The sequence below is a fragment of the Hypanus sabinus genome, chromosome 26, assembly GCF_030144855.1.
Source record: "Hypanus sabinus isolate sHypSab1 chromosome 26, sHypSab1.hap1, whole genome shotgun sequence".
NCBI classification, from domain to species: Eukaryota; Metazoa; Chordata; class Chondrichthyes; order Myliobatiformes; family Dasyatidae; genus Hypanus; species Hypanus sabinus.
Genome location: NC_082731.1, coordinates 9046107 through 9060072, shown reverse-complemented (window position 1 = coordinate 9060072; position 13966 = coordinate 9046107). Strand labels below are relative to the sequence as shown.

The window sequence follows — 13966 nt, the reverse complement described above, 5'->3', positions numbered from 1 at the left end:
GTCAGTGACAATTTATTCTCCAAACTGTTCATCACTTACTATCCCAAAGTGAAAGAAAGCAACAAAGACAATTACCTTTTGACAACCATCGAATCTGTATGCATTAGTAGCTGTTCAAAGTCTTCTTCGATTTCTTCGCAGTGGTTGAAAAAAGGCAATCTCGAAATGCAATTGATTTAACGAAATTGACAGCCATTATTAGAGCAGCAGGGTGTTATGCAAACGTCCTCCCAATTTTTTTTGCAATTGAATGCTGACCATGGATGACACAGTGTATGCAAAAAATGTCAGGTACAGCATTTTTAAAAAATGAGCAAGGAATACTCTGTATCTTCCTATCATTGATGCAGAACCATCAGTTGGCACAAGCCATAATACTTTCTGTCTGCAGTTTCTGCAATAATTTCTATGAATCAGTGTATATAAAACTGTTCAAGCCATCCCCTTGAGCTTTTAATACTAATTGTATTAATGAGTACTCATGAAATGCCAGATGATATGGAAAGACAACTAGCTGCACAACAGCAAGATAAGAAGTTTGTCCTCCAAATTGATTGAATATACATGTAAAAGTGAAATAAACTCTTTAGGCAATTCTTAGATACATGTCATAAATATTTCTTTTAAAAATGTAATTATAATGGAAATTCTGTGCGGCAATAAAGAGTGCGTACTCACCAAGGAAAGCGAATTGAATTTCCTTTCAAAATATCGGGGATTTAAGGAAAGTTGTAGTGGTACGTTTTGTAAGTATTATAACATGCACAGGTTAGTGGAAGGCAGAATCAGCCTCCTGCTGCATATTCTCTGATTGGCCTTGCTGCCAACAGTCCACCCAACATTCAATTTGTTCATAATACCTATAACTGTTATAATTAGATTACTAGAAGACTGTCCATGCCAGACTTTCCATAGTAATCTCCTTCTGATAAGGGTTTGGATATGTACAACCTGGCAGCTTCTGACAGTCTTTCAGTTGAAATTAAATGTGGATGGTTCCCACACAAAAAGTAATTATAATCACTAGCTGGTGAAGAACATCCTGGTGGCTCATGCCCACCTGCTCACTCTATAATGGTAACTTGGGAGTGGATGTGGAGCAGGGTGCACAGGTTACCCTATAGGTATGAACGGTGAACTGTACATGATCAGGCAGAAACAGAGATAATGACTGATGTGCTGCAACCCCCACACAAGCAAGTTATATTGCTGCCTCATTTGCATTATCTAGTATGTTTTCCCACTCATTTTATATAGAGTTCCAATTAAATGACATATATTCATTTTTTAATTTATATATTAACATTTTATTAAAACAGTCAACTTATGGCCCATTCAGAAACTCTCTAATTTCTTTTTTTTAAACTTGTGGCTCCTACAAAATCTGGCATGGTCCCGAGTGGACCACATGGCCCACACTGAGAACCATTAACTTATAGTTATGCCACTAAGGGGCTTGGGCTATATTTGTGTTGTTTTTTTAAATGGCTGTGTATTTTTCTAAAATCCAAAAGACAAATGTGCTATTTGCATTGAGCTACGTGCTGCTGGTAATGTGCTTTGCACTTGGGCCCCAGAGGAACGCTGTTTTGCTTGGCTACATTCATATGTGGTTGAATTATAATTAAACTTAAACTTGAATACATACTGCTTCCCCAACAACCACTTGCAGAATCATAACATTCAAAGTGCTGATAAACACCAACAGCAGCTGCTTACTTGGTCTGCGGCTGCGATGGTTGTCTTTCATCTTCCTTTGCACTCTTCTGTCCCTCCTCATCTTTTTTGATATCGGCAGGCTCTGACTCAGACTCTGCCGGTGCTGGCGGTAACTCCTTAGAACCTGCAGGCTTCTTTGGATCTTCTTCACTCTCTCTGGTGTTCAAACCGACAGTTTCAGGTGGCCTTTCAGGATCCATTGTTTCACTCTGCCTCCCTCAGCTGAAATTCTACCTCGATCAAAGGAAGAAAATGGAAACAGTTACATTAGCTGTGTTTTGTACTCCTCTCAGGAGTGTTAATAGCTGATATTGTCAGAAGGAATAGCAGCTCCCTCCCTTCACCCCTCTCGCACTCGTTGACTGCAACTCGCAGGCTCCTCTCCTCTGTCACACTTTGCGAAAGTAGCAAAGATGTTGTAATAAGGGCTTTCTTTATCTAGAATATCTGATTTATATGTTTATGTCTCACGTAGGAAATCTATTCAGACATCTTGCAGGAAACAACAGTTGAGAATTTTCGATCATTTACACATAAAACTATGAACCCTGACCAACAAATCATGGCATAGTTTAAGGGTCTGTGCTCAGTCAAGGTCACATCTGGATCCTGACCTACATCAGAGCCAAAATGCATTCCTGCACATATCACTTAAATGCAATATAGACATTTCCAGAAATCAACTACAATGTCAGCACTTTCTATCCAGATCAATTATTGTAATAACAACACACACAAAATGCTGCTGGAACACAGCAAGCCAGGCAGCATCTATAGGTGGAAGCGCTGTTGATGTTTCGGGCCGAGACCCTTCGTCAGGACTAACCAAAAGGAAAGATAGTAAGAGATTTGAAATTCTCCCTCCTGGCACTTATCCTTGTAAACGGAACAAGTGCTACACCTGCCCTTACAATTCCTCCCTCACCACCATTCAGGGCCCCAGACAGACCTTCCAGGTGAGGCGACGCTGGTGTGGCCTTTTATATATTGGCGAGACCCGATGCAGACTGGGAGACTGTTTCGCTGAACACCTACGCTCGGTCCACCAGAAAAAGCAGGATCTCCCAGTGGCCACACATTTTAATTCCACGTCCCATTTCCATTCTGATACGTCTATCCATGGCCTCCTCTATTGTCAAAATGAATCCAAACTCAGGTTGGAGGAACAACACCTTATATACCGGCTGGGCAGCCTCCAAACTGATGGCATGAACATTGACTTCTCTAACTTCTGTTAATGCCCCTCCTCCCCTTCTTACCACATCCCTGACATATTTAGTTATTTGCCTGTTCTCCATCTCCCTCTGGTGCTCCCCCCCTTCCTCTCTCCTGAGGCCTCCCGTCCCATTATCCTTTCCCTTCTGCAGCTCTGTATCACTTTCGCCAATCACCTTTCCAGCTCTTAGCTTCATCCACCTCCTCCAGTCTTCTCCTATCATTTTGCATTTCCCTCTGCCCTCACTACTTTCAAATCTCTTACTATCTTTCCTTTCGGATAGTCCGGACGAAGGGTCTCGGCCCAAAACGTCAACAGTACTTCTACCTATAGATGCTGCCTGGCCTGCTTTGTTCCACCAGCATTTTGTGTGTGTTGTTGTTTGAATTTCCAGCATCTGCAGATTTCCTCATGTTTGCAATTATTGTAATTGTTTTTTCTATCGAGACAATGCTGTCATTTGCAAACTTTTATCATTCCTCCTATATTCATTTTGTATATGCTACATGAAGTATGAGACCAAGTTTTAAGCTTTTAGGAATCCTTTTGGAAACAGCCTTCAATAACAAAGAGGAACTGTCAGCTATTACATATCCATAAAACTATATTCTGCATCCACCAACCATGTTGAGCCTGATACACAGAAATGTTTCAATTCATGGTTTTTTTTGTTTTTTTTATATAAACACACACATGCCGTACATTTGCTTACAGTTTGGTTCTTCAATCACTGTTGGACTGTTCAGAAATTTATAGGAAACACCTTCCACTATGATTGCCCAGTTTGCTGTCTTCCAATCCAGTCAACACAGATATTTGATAAAGACAGAAATTCTGCAGATACTGGAAATCCAACGCAACATAGACAAAAAGCTGAAGGAACTTTGCAGATCAGGCAGCATCCATGGAAATGAACAGTCAACGTTTTGGACAAAGACCCTTCTTCAGGATGATCCTACTAAACTATCATTCCTGCTCACAACCAAATCTTACTCCCCATGGAATCCGAAACCAGAGGGACAAGGTTTAAAGTGAGAGGGGAAATAATTAAAAGGAACATAAGGGGCAACATTTTTCACACAGAGGCTGGTGAGTATATGGAATAAGCTATCTGAGAAAGTTGTCAGGACAGGTATAATTATGACATTCAAAAAGGTATTTGGTCAGGTATATGGATATGAAGGATCGAGAGGGTATTTTAGCCAAATGGAGGCAAATAAGACTGGCTTAGTTAGGGAAATTAGTCAGTACGAATGAGTGAAGTCAAAGGGCCTGTTTCCATGTTGTGCATGTTTGCTTCTTCAACCTATGATGCCACCACCACCTCTATTTATATCCCTCTCTACCTCATCCAAAAATCCTGCCATCCGGGATTTAAAATTCCACAAGTACCCTCAATTCCTCTACCTGTTCTCTATACTGCTCACAAGCTCCTTTGACTGCCAAGTCTTTAAATTACCCGAATTATACATTGTGGAAAGAGGCCATAAGGCCAACTGAGTTCACACAGAATGATAAGCATCAATCAGCACTAATCCCATTTTATTCTCCCCATATTCCCATCAACACTCCCCTATAAGAAGGGTATTTTCAAGTAGTCAATTAAACTACAACCACTGTATTTGGGATGTGGGAGGAAATCATAAAACCCTGAGGAAGCTCTTTCAGTCAAAGGGAGAATGAGAAGATTTTTACACTGGTAGCTCAGGCCACCAGAGATGCAAAGCCACACTCAACAAGCTACATTACTAAGCCACGCAATGCTGTCATTAACTTTTCTTTGTTTTCTGTTTCAATTTCCCCAAAGTCTTTGCTCAGCATCTGCATTAATGAAGTTGAAGCTCTTCTCAAAGCATTAACAAACTATTAAACTTGCTTAGTAGAATCTTGGTTCCAGTTCTTTTGAAGTGCCATGCACCTGTCTGTACATATCCCACCTTCCCCAGTACAGGTCCCGATGGCAGGAATCTAAAGCTTTCCATCCTAGTACATCTCTCCAGTCACCCATACATTTATGCATCAGTAAAAACTCACTTATCTGGCACAGTCAGGATTATGAAGATGCTGGATTGGAAGACATTCTGGACTACTGGAGGTTATTACAAATTAATACACTAATTCAACCATGCGAGCTCAGGGTGTGGAGCACAAAGTGGAGAGGAGGAACTATCAGTAGTGATCTAGATGCAAAAATCATTTTGATTTTGAAACAGCTGGGGTGGATTATCAGAATATTTATTGAATTCTTCTATTTCTTTAATCTTTGGCAAGTAATGGCAGGTATTCACAGATCAGGCTCTGCTTATTAATCGGTTTTCTAAAGTCTACCTGCAATACACAACCTTAATTTCTATATGTAACATGGACTGTGGTTGTTTACCTTCACCCTCCAGAATGTCTTGCATCTTGTAACTTTGAACATGAGACATCAAAGCATCCTACAATCACGTTTGCAGCACAAAGTCCTAAACCCAAGCTCTGTACAAGTCTGAACTCATTCCAAAGACAGGACATCAGAAACCTGTTGATACTCATACACTAACACCAGAAACACAAAATGGTAATGTTTACATAGAATCTTTGACTTCATATACAGAGGCACAAACTGTAAAGACGTATCTTATACAAAATCTTTATAAATCTTTGCTATAACTGGAATATTAAGTCCAAGTCTGAATGTAGTTCTGAAAAGTGCTCAGTACTTAAGGCATGTAAATTACCAAAACAACAAGGATGAGAAAACACATCTGCAAATTAGTAAGTTAAAGTCAAAGAAGCAAGTTAAAGCTGAAAGCAGACACCTCAGGTAAAAATGCAAGTTAAACTTAAATGCATTGGGTGAAAAAGGTGGTTTAAACAGTGCAAAAGGAGAATAACTCTCTAGCACTGTAGGGAAGAGCACACAAGTAAGACCAGTGTAAAAGTTCTTTCAAAACAATGGCACAGATACATTGGATAAAATGCCACTCACCAAGCTATCATACATGGACCCATATCCAAACCCTATCAGCAGTACTTTACGGCAATAAAAAACACTTGCACTTGATGATAAAAGAATGCCATCTTGAACCAACTTTTACAATTCAATTACTATCTCAGCACAGCAACACTACGGCCATTTTGATCACTTTCGATTGGATGTTCTTCTAATTTTGTTCTTCCTTGCAAAATTTGTGTATAATTTACATCAGTTTTTCTTACGAATGCTACTTATTTGATGCTATGTGTTTGTGATGCTGATGCCAAATTGTTTTTCATTGCATCTGTGCATACATATACTTGTAAGGTAAGAAAACGAACTTAAGTAGCAAATGTTATCAATGCAAAAACACTTAATGTGACTTTGAGATCAGAAAACAAAAAAAATGTTAGAAGAATTCTGCAAAAGAGTAAAATTAGATGATGTGGAATGACATTACAACTGAAACTCTTCAATTCCCAGGTTACTTCAGCAGTTACAAATCAAGTAACATTATGCATCTCACTCTAAGCACCCTGGAAAGGCAGCTGACCTACAACAAGCTCCCAGTGAAATCAATTCCATTCAACTAGATATGAAACAGTATCCAAATAGTAAAAAAGAGACTAAATAAATCTGCAGATGCTGAAAACCTGATGCATATGGGTGATGGGCCAATGGAGTTGGTGGAAGAGGGGAAAAAGAACAGGGTGCTGGACGAATGGGGAATGTGTAGGTAAAACTGGGTAGATCAGGAGGAGAGAGACAAGGGGGAGCCAGTTACTTAAAACTGGAGAATTTTATGTTTATGCCATTGTGTTGCAGACTACCCACACAAAACAAGACACGTTGTTCCTCCAGTTTGTATATAGCTTCATCCTGGCAATGGAACTGGCCAAGGACAGACATGTCCATGTCAAAATGAGGAAAATTAAATTGGCTGGCAAGTGGGAGACCTGGGTGGCCACGGTGCATGAAGCAAGTGCTGAGCAATCACCTGGTGTCAGTAATTTAGAGGAGGCCACACCAGATGCAATAAGCAAGACCTAGGTGTAGGCTTGTCTCAGCAAGAAGGGCTGTTCAGGGCCCTGGAGAAGAGATTAGTAATTTAAAACTGAAGGTTGCAGAAACTCCTTTCCTGGGAGAGTAGTATGCCTGAGGGTCGTGGAGGCCAGATAACCAGATATATTTAGAGTCTTTGATAGAGCAGCCCAATCCATCATGGGTAACGTCCTCCCCACCATTGAGCACATCCTTACAAAACGTTGTCTCAGGAAAGCGGCATCCATTATCAGGGACTCCCACCACCCAAGACATGCACTCTTCTCGCAACTACCATCAGGTGGTCCAGGAGTGTCAGGACTCACAACACCAGGTTCAGCAACAGCTATTACCCTCAACCATCAGGCTTTTGAACCAAAGGACGTCAAGTTTCTTCAACTTTCATCACATCATCATCACTGAAATGCTCCCACAATGGACTCACTTTCAAAAATTCTTCGTCATGTTCTCAATAGTTATTACTATTTCTTTCTTTTTGTTGTCTTTTGCACACATTGAACACCTAAGTTGGAGTGGTCTTACACTGATTCTATTATGGCTATTCTTTCATTATGGATTTATTGAGTATACCTGCAAGAAAATGAACCTCAGGGTTGTGCACGGTGACATATATGCAGTTTGACCAAATTTACTTTGAACAACAGGAACTGAGGCCAGCAGAGACCGGCCATGATCACACTCAGTGCTCGGGCAGGCCAGGAGCCAATTGGTATACTAGCTTATTATTGTCACGTGCCATCCATACAGCTGATACAAGGGAAATCAAGAATAGAATGCAGAATAAAGTTAAAGATAAACTGCTGAGCAAAGCAGACAATAAAGTGCAACGTCACAATGAGGTAGATTGTGAGGTCAAAAATACTTAACATACTCAGGAACCTATCAATGGCTTTACAACTGTGAAATGGAAACTGTCTTGCAGCCCAGTGGTATGTACTTTAAACTTGAACTTCATTGCTGAGGCATTGAGAACTGTAGTTACTGTATAGACTGTACTGTTCCATACAGACTTGCATGGATGTGCTAAGTTTGTCCACAATCCTCTCCAGTTTCTGACAGTGAAGGCAGAGCAGTCTGCTCCTGTGCTTTTTGGACGGTCCTTGAGTTAATTGCTCTAGTTGCCCAGTAACCATGAGAAAGTTGTGAGGGAGGCGGGATTTCTGACGTCACCAGAAGTCACGCCTCTCATTGTGACCGGAGTAAGATGGCGATGCGCATGCCCCGTGCTGCTTGCCGCCCGTCCTGCTCAAACATGGCGACTAAGTTGCCCCCCCCATCCCCCAGAACCCGTCTATTCCCACATTCCAAACTACCAGCCGCCATCGCCTGCAGCCAGCTGGAAATCCGAAACCTCGCAGACGATACGGATAACAGCCAGACGGTTCGAGCGTGCCCCGCAGGTCTTCGTTACCTGTTCGGTGGCGGTCCCGCAGCACCGCTTTCTTTGTCCGACGCTGACTTCCGACAGCGGACCGCGCCTCGCGCCTGCGCCCTGGCCCCGCCCTGCGATCGCACCCCGCCCCCCTCCGGCTCCTTGCTGCCCTGGGCCACCGACCGGAAACGGAGGCAGCTCGCTCCGCCAGCGAACCGTCAACCGTCTCGGGGCCTGCGCGCCGCCGCCCGATGTCACTCGGGCGAGAACCAATGGGGAGCCCGCTTGGCGTCAGCCGACCCAGCGGCCCCTGCCCTCTGCGCCAATCGGGTGTGAGGGCGGGCGTGGGTCCCGAGCCGCTGGGCTGCCGGCGTGGGTTGCCGTGGCAGGACGGTGTCCAGCGCCGGAGAGGCGAGTTGTTGCGACACAAAATGATGCAGATGTGAGAGAAAGTAACGACTAAATATCGGGAAGCATTTAAAGAGACTCATACATCCATAAAGAAAACTACGAGAACTGACGGCGGGGTGCAGAGGACAGGGAATGGGAATTGTACGTCAGCTGACAAGAGTGTTGTGCCACAGAAAGATCGGAAGAGTATGGAGAAAAAAAAAATGACCGGTGAAACTCTAAGTATAGGCAACACGCAGGAAATAGCGGAAGAACTCAGCAAATCAGGCAGTATTTATGCCGGGAATAGACAGTCAACGTCTCGTTCATCAGGGCTGAAAAGGAAAGTGGGGGGGGGGGGCTATGCAAAGCCAAAATAATAAGGTGGGGGAGAGGAAGTACAAGTTGGCAGGTGACCAGGTAAGCGGCAAGGTGGGTGGGGAAGGGGGAATAGGGCTAAAAAAGAGGGAATCTAATAAGGAGAGGACAGTGGACGAAAGGGCAGGAGGGGAGAACCAGAGGGCAGTAATGGACTGATAAGAGAAGGGGTGAGAGGATAATTAGAATGGATAGGGGATTGGGAGAAATTACCAAAAATTGGAAAACTCGATGTGTGTTCTATTAAGTTGGAGAATATCCAGAATGGGAAGTTGAATTGAAATGGGTAGCCACAGGGAGATCTTGTCTTTTGCAGCAGAGAGGGCAAAGATTCTCAGCAAAGCTGTCCCAAAATCTGCATTTCTCTGATGTAAAAAAGACTACGCTGTATACAATAGATGATTTTGGTAGATAGGTGAAGCGTTGCCTCACCTGCCAAGGATTGTTTGGGGCTGTAAGTGGTGGTGAATGAGGCGGTGTAGGGGCAGGTGTAGCACTACCCATGTCTGCAGGGTTAAATCACTGGGCTAGCTTGGATGGAGCATTTTGTTTAGCATGGATATAATACAACATCAGTAAACATTAAGATTTCATAAAGTTTCACGGCATTGGAAACTAGCACTTTGGTCCAATTTGTCCTTGTTGACCAAGGTGCTTACCTGTGCTAATTTCATTTGCCTGCATTTGTTCCACATCCCTCTTATCCATGGACCTGTTCAAATATCATTGCTATAATTCTCGCTGCTTCGAGCACTTCCTTGAGCAGCTCATTCCGTATGTCCAGCACCCATTATTCGAATAACCTTCCCCTTGGTTCCCCATTAAATCTTTTCCCTTTCAACTTAAACCTCACCTCTAGTTTGAGAAATCCCCTAACCTGGGAAAAAGAGTGTGGTCATTGACCTTATGATTTTATAAACCTCAGGTAACGCCTCAGCAACCTTGACAGTAGAGAAAACAGTCCCACCTCTTCAGTCTTTCACAATTCAGCCCCACAGTCACAGCAGCATCCTTGTAAACCTATTCTGTGTCCTGTAGCTTAGTCAGAACCATTTTATAGCATGACAACTTAGACCCCGTGTGCCTAACCACCTCACCAACCTATCATAGAGGATGTGGTCAAAACCTTGCTCAAATCCATGTAAACTAATGTTACCCTTTCCTATTTTCATAGAAGTTAATTGACTTTGGAGCAATCTTCATTTGTGTTCAGTCTAATAAAATATATAGGAGTAGAATTAGGCCATTAGGCCTATCTCGGCTCTAATCTCCTACTTTCTCCCTGTATCTCATCATGTCCTGACAATGAAGAATCTATCAACCTCTGCCTAAAATATACATAAAGACTTGGCGTCCACAGCTGCCCGTGGCAAAGAATTCCACTATTTCACCAATCTAGCTAAAGAAATTCCTCCTCATCTCTATTCTAAAAGGACACCCCTCTATTCTGAGGCTATATCCTCTGGTCTTAGACTCTCCCACCACAGAAAACATCCTCAATCCATGCTCAATCTTTTGATTCCTTAAATTTGTCTGAGGTATTACCAACATCTGCCTCCACAACCTGTACTCTAACCGGTCTGGGATTTTGGGTCCCATCTCCCTGCAACTCTAGTTGAAACCCCGCCATGCAGTATTAACAAACCTTCCTGTTAGTATATTAGCAATCCAGAGATCATGACCCTGGTCTTGCCCTTTAACTTAGCACATAAGTCCTTCATCAGTCATCCTCCCCATGTCACTGCCACCTCCATGAACCACGACCTCTGGCTGTTCACCCTCCCACTTATGAATGTTGAGTCTTCGATCCGAGTTGTCCCAGGCCTTGGCACCTGGAAGGCAATGTACCATACAGGAATCTCATTCTTGCCCACAGAACTTTTTGTCCATTCCCCTAACTAACAAATTCCCTATTACCACAATGTGCCTTCTCTCCCGCTGCCCCTTCCTTTCTGAGTCACCGAGGTGGACTCAGTGCCAGAGACCCAACTTTCCAACATTACAATTGCCACACTCCAATTAATATGGGCCATTCAGAAACAGAAGAATTCTGGACAATAATAACCAACTCTCCCTCTTCTCTTACCCTCACTTCTACTGGTAGCATCTCTTACCTGAAGAATTGCAGTGCTGGTTCTGCCATTTCATCAACCATGTTTCTGTGATAGCTATAACACCCCTGTCCCGTGTACATATCCCAAGTTCAACTGTCTTAGCTGTCAGACTCATTGCAATAAACTTATGCAGTTTAGCTTATCAGACCGTCCATTCTCCATGTCCTGTTCCTGCCAACTGAACTTGTTTGGTTTAATGTCTATATTCCTCTCAACTTCTTCACCTGTCAATCTACTGCTTTGGGCCCCACCCCTCTACAAGACTAGTCAAAACCCTCCTCAGTATCTTGTAATTCCCCATCAAGAAGGCCTCAAAGCCCTCCGCTACTTTCTGAACAACAGACCTCACCAGTTCAATACCACCACACTCCTCAGGTTGGCAGAACTGGTACTCACAATTAATAACTTCTCTTTCGGCTCTTCCCACTAGCTATGGGCACTCGCATGGGCCCTAGCTATGCCTGCCTCTTCGTGGGTTATGTGCAACAGTCTATGCTCCAAATCTATACTGGTACTGCTCCCCAACTTTTACTTCGATACATTGACAACTACATTGGTGCTGCTTCCTGCACCCATGCTGAGCTCGTCAATTTCATCGACTTTGCCGCTAACTTTCACCCAGCCCTCAAATTCACTTGGTCCATCTCGGACACTTCTCTCCCCTTTCTCGATCTTTCTGTCTTCATCTCTGGAGATAGACTGTCCACTGACATCTTCTATAAACCCACTGACTCCCATAACTACCTTGATTATGCCTCTTCCCACCCTGCCAAATGCAAAAATTCTATTCCCTATTCTCAGTTCCTCTGTCTCCGCCACATCTGCTCCAAGGATGACGCTTTCCATTACAGAACATCCCAAATGTCCTCTTTCTTTAAGAATCGTGTTTTCCCTTCTGCCATCATCAATGATGCCCTCACCCACATCTCCTCCATTTCTCACACTTCACCCCATTCTTTCGTCACCACAACAGGGACTGTGTCCTCCTTGTCCTCACATATCACCCCACCATCCTCCGGATCCAGCATATTATCCTCCGCAACTTCCGCCACCTTCCACAGGACCCCACCACTAAGGACATCTTTCCCTCTCTACCCCTCTCTGCTTTTTGTAGGGATTGTTCCCTCCATGACTGCCTGGTCCACACATCCCTCCCCACAGATCTCCCACCTGACACTTATCCCTGCAAGCGCAAGTGCTACACCTGTCCCTACACCACCTCTCTTACCACCATTCAGGGCCCTAAACAGTCCTTCCAGGTGAAGCAACACTTCACTTGTGAGTCTGTTGGGGTAATCTATTGCATCCGATGCGGCCTCCTCTACATCGGCGAGACCCGACGCAGATTGGGGGACCTCTTCGTCGAGCACCTATGCTCAGTCTGCCACAACAGACAGGATCTCCCGGTTGCCATTCACTTCGACTCTCCTTCACATTCCCATTCGGATATGCCAATACATGGCCTCCTCTACTGCCATGATGAGGCCAAACTTCGGTTGGAGTAACAACATCTCATATACCATCTCAGTAGTCTCCAGCCCCTTGATATGAACATCGAATTCTCCAACTTACGGTAATTCCCTCCCACTCCTTTCCCCTGTCCCACCTTCACTCTGTCTCCTCTTCTAGCTGCCTAACACCTCTCATGAGTCTGCCTTCTACTATCCATAGTGCTTTCCCCTTACATTCCTTCTACACCTGTCCTGCCTATCCCCTCCCTGCTTCCCCTCCCCCACCCCTTGATCTTTCCTCTGATTGGTTTTCCACCCTCCCCCCACCTTCTTTATAGGGCCCCTGCCCCCTCCTTTAGTCCTGATGAAGGGTCTCGACCCGAAACGTTGACTGCTTCTTTCAACATATGCTGCCCAACCTGCTGAGTTTATCCAGCTTTTTTGTATGTCTTGTAATTCTCCCTGGCAGGTAATTGGTGCCCCTCCAGCCCCAGTGTAAACCTCTCTTACAGATCACCTCTGCTCCAAAAAAAGATCCCAGTGTTCAAGAACCTGAAACCCTTTCTCCTGCGCTAGCTCTATTACACATTAATCTGCCCTGTTCTCTATTCCTATCCCCAGTAGTTCATAATACCAGGAGTAACCCAGTGATAAAGCCCTTGAGATCCCGCTTTTTAATCTTCCTAACTTGGTGTATTCACTTTGTGGGATCTCCATTTCTTTTGTTTCCCTGTTATTGGTGCTGATGTGGAAAACACCTAGCTTCGTACCCTTCCCCTTGACAGTCTCAATGTGGCCAAGAACAAGTAAAAAATAATTGTCTGTCTCCATTATTTCCTCCTTTTCTCACTTCCTCCCTCTTTCTAGTCATCACAACTTCCTTCAGTTTCAATTTTTGATACTCCAGGAGTTTTCTGCAATCTTGGGCAATGACTGGGCTTTTAAAAAAGAGTGAGAGAGACACTGACTACAATACTACTGCTTGCTTCTGGGTTGCTATGGTGAGAGAGAGGTGGAGTTATGACAATATGACAGTTGATGTTTACAGTTGCTTCGCGACGTGTTTAATTAATCAAGGTCAGATGACTCTCATGGACACACAGCTGGAATCGACCGTGGAAGGACACCAGTGACAGAAGAATCACTGGATGAAACTTTCGACTGCCCACAAGGATGGGTTGAGGATCGATCAGTAGCTACCACGGTGTGTAGAAGGGCAGACCCTCTGGAGGCTACCGGTGTGTTTACCCTTGCCTAGGTGGTAGTCTTCCCTTGAAGACAGTACCCTTTGTGATAAGCTATGTT

The 13966-nt window shown here is 43.9% G+C and overlaps 1 protein-coding gene across 2 annotated transcripts in view; it reads right to left on the bottom strand.

The window, feature by feature from the left end:
• LOC132381822 (oocyte zinc finger protein XlCOF6.1-like) overlaps window positions 1–9036 on the bottom strand; it is a 37639-nt gene extending 28603 nt beyond the window's left edge. Inside the window, exons 1-2 of one of the 2 annotated variants that reach the window (XM_059951436.1) lie at window positions 8368–9036; window positions 1720–1949 (exon numbers count right to left, since the gene is read on the bottom strand). In XM_059951436.1, the coding sequence (XP_059807419.1) occupies window positions 1720–1919 (200 nt within the window). In that variant the 5' untranslated portion in view covers window positions 1920–1949; window positions 8368–9036. Of the gene's footprint in view, window positions 1–1719; window positions 1950–8367 lie in introns of those variants that run through there. The other variant, XM_059951438.1, reaches the window with a different exon arrangement.
• Window positions 9037–13966: the final 4930 nt, after the last annotated feature.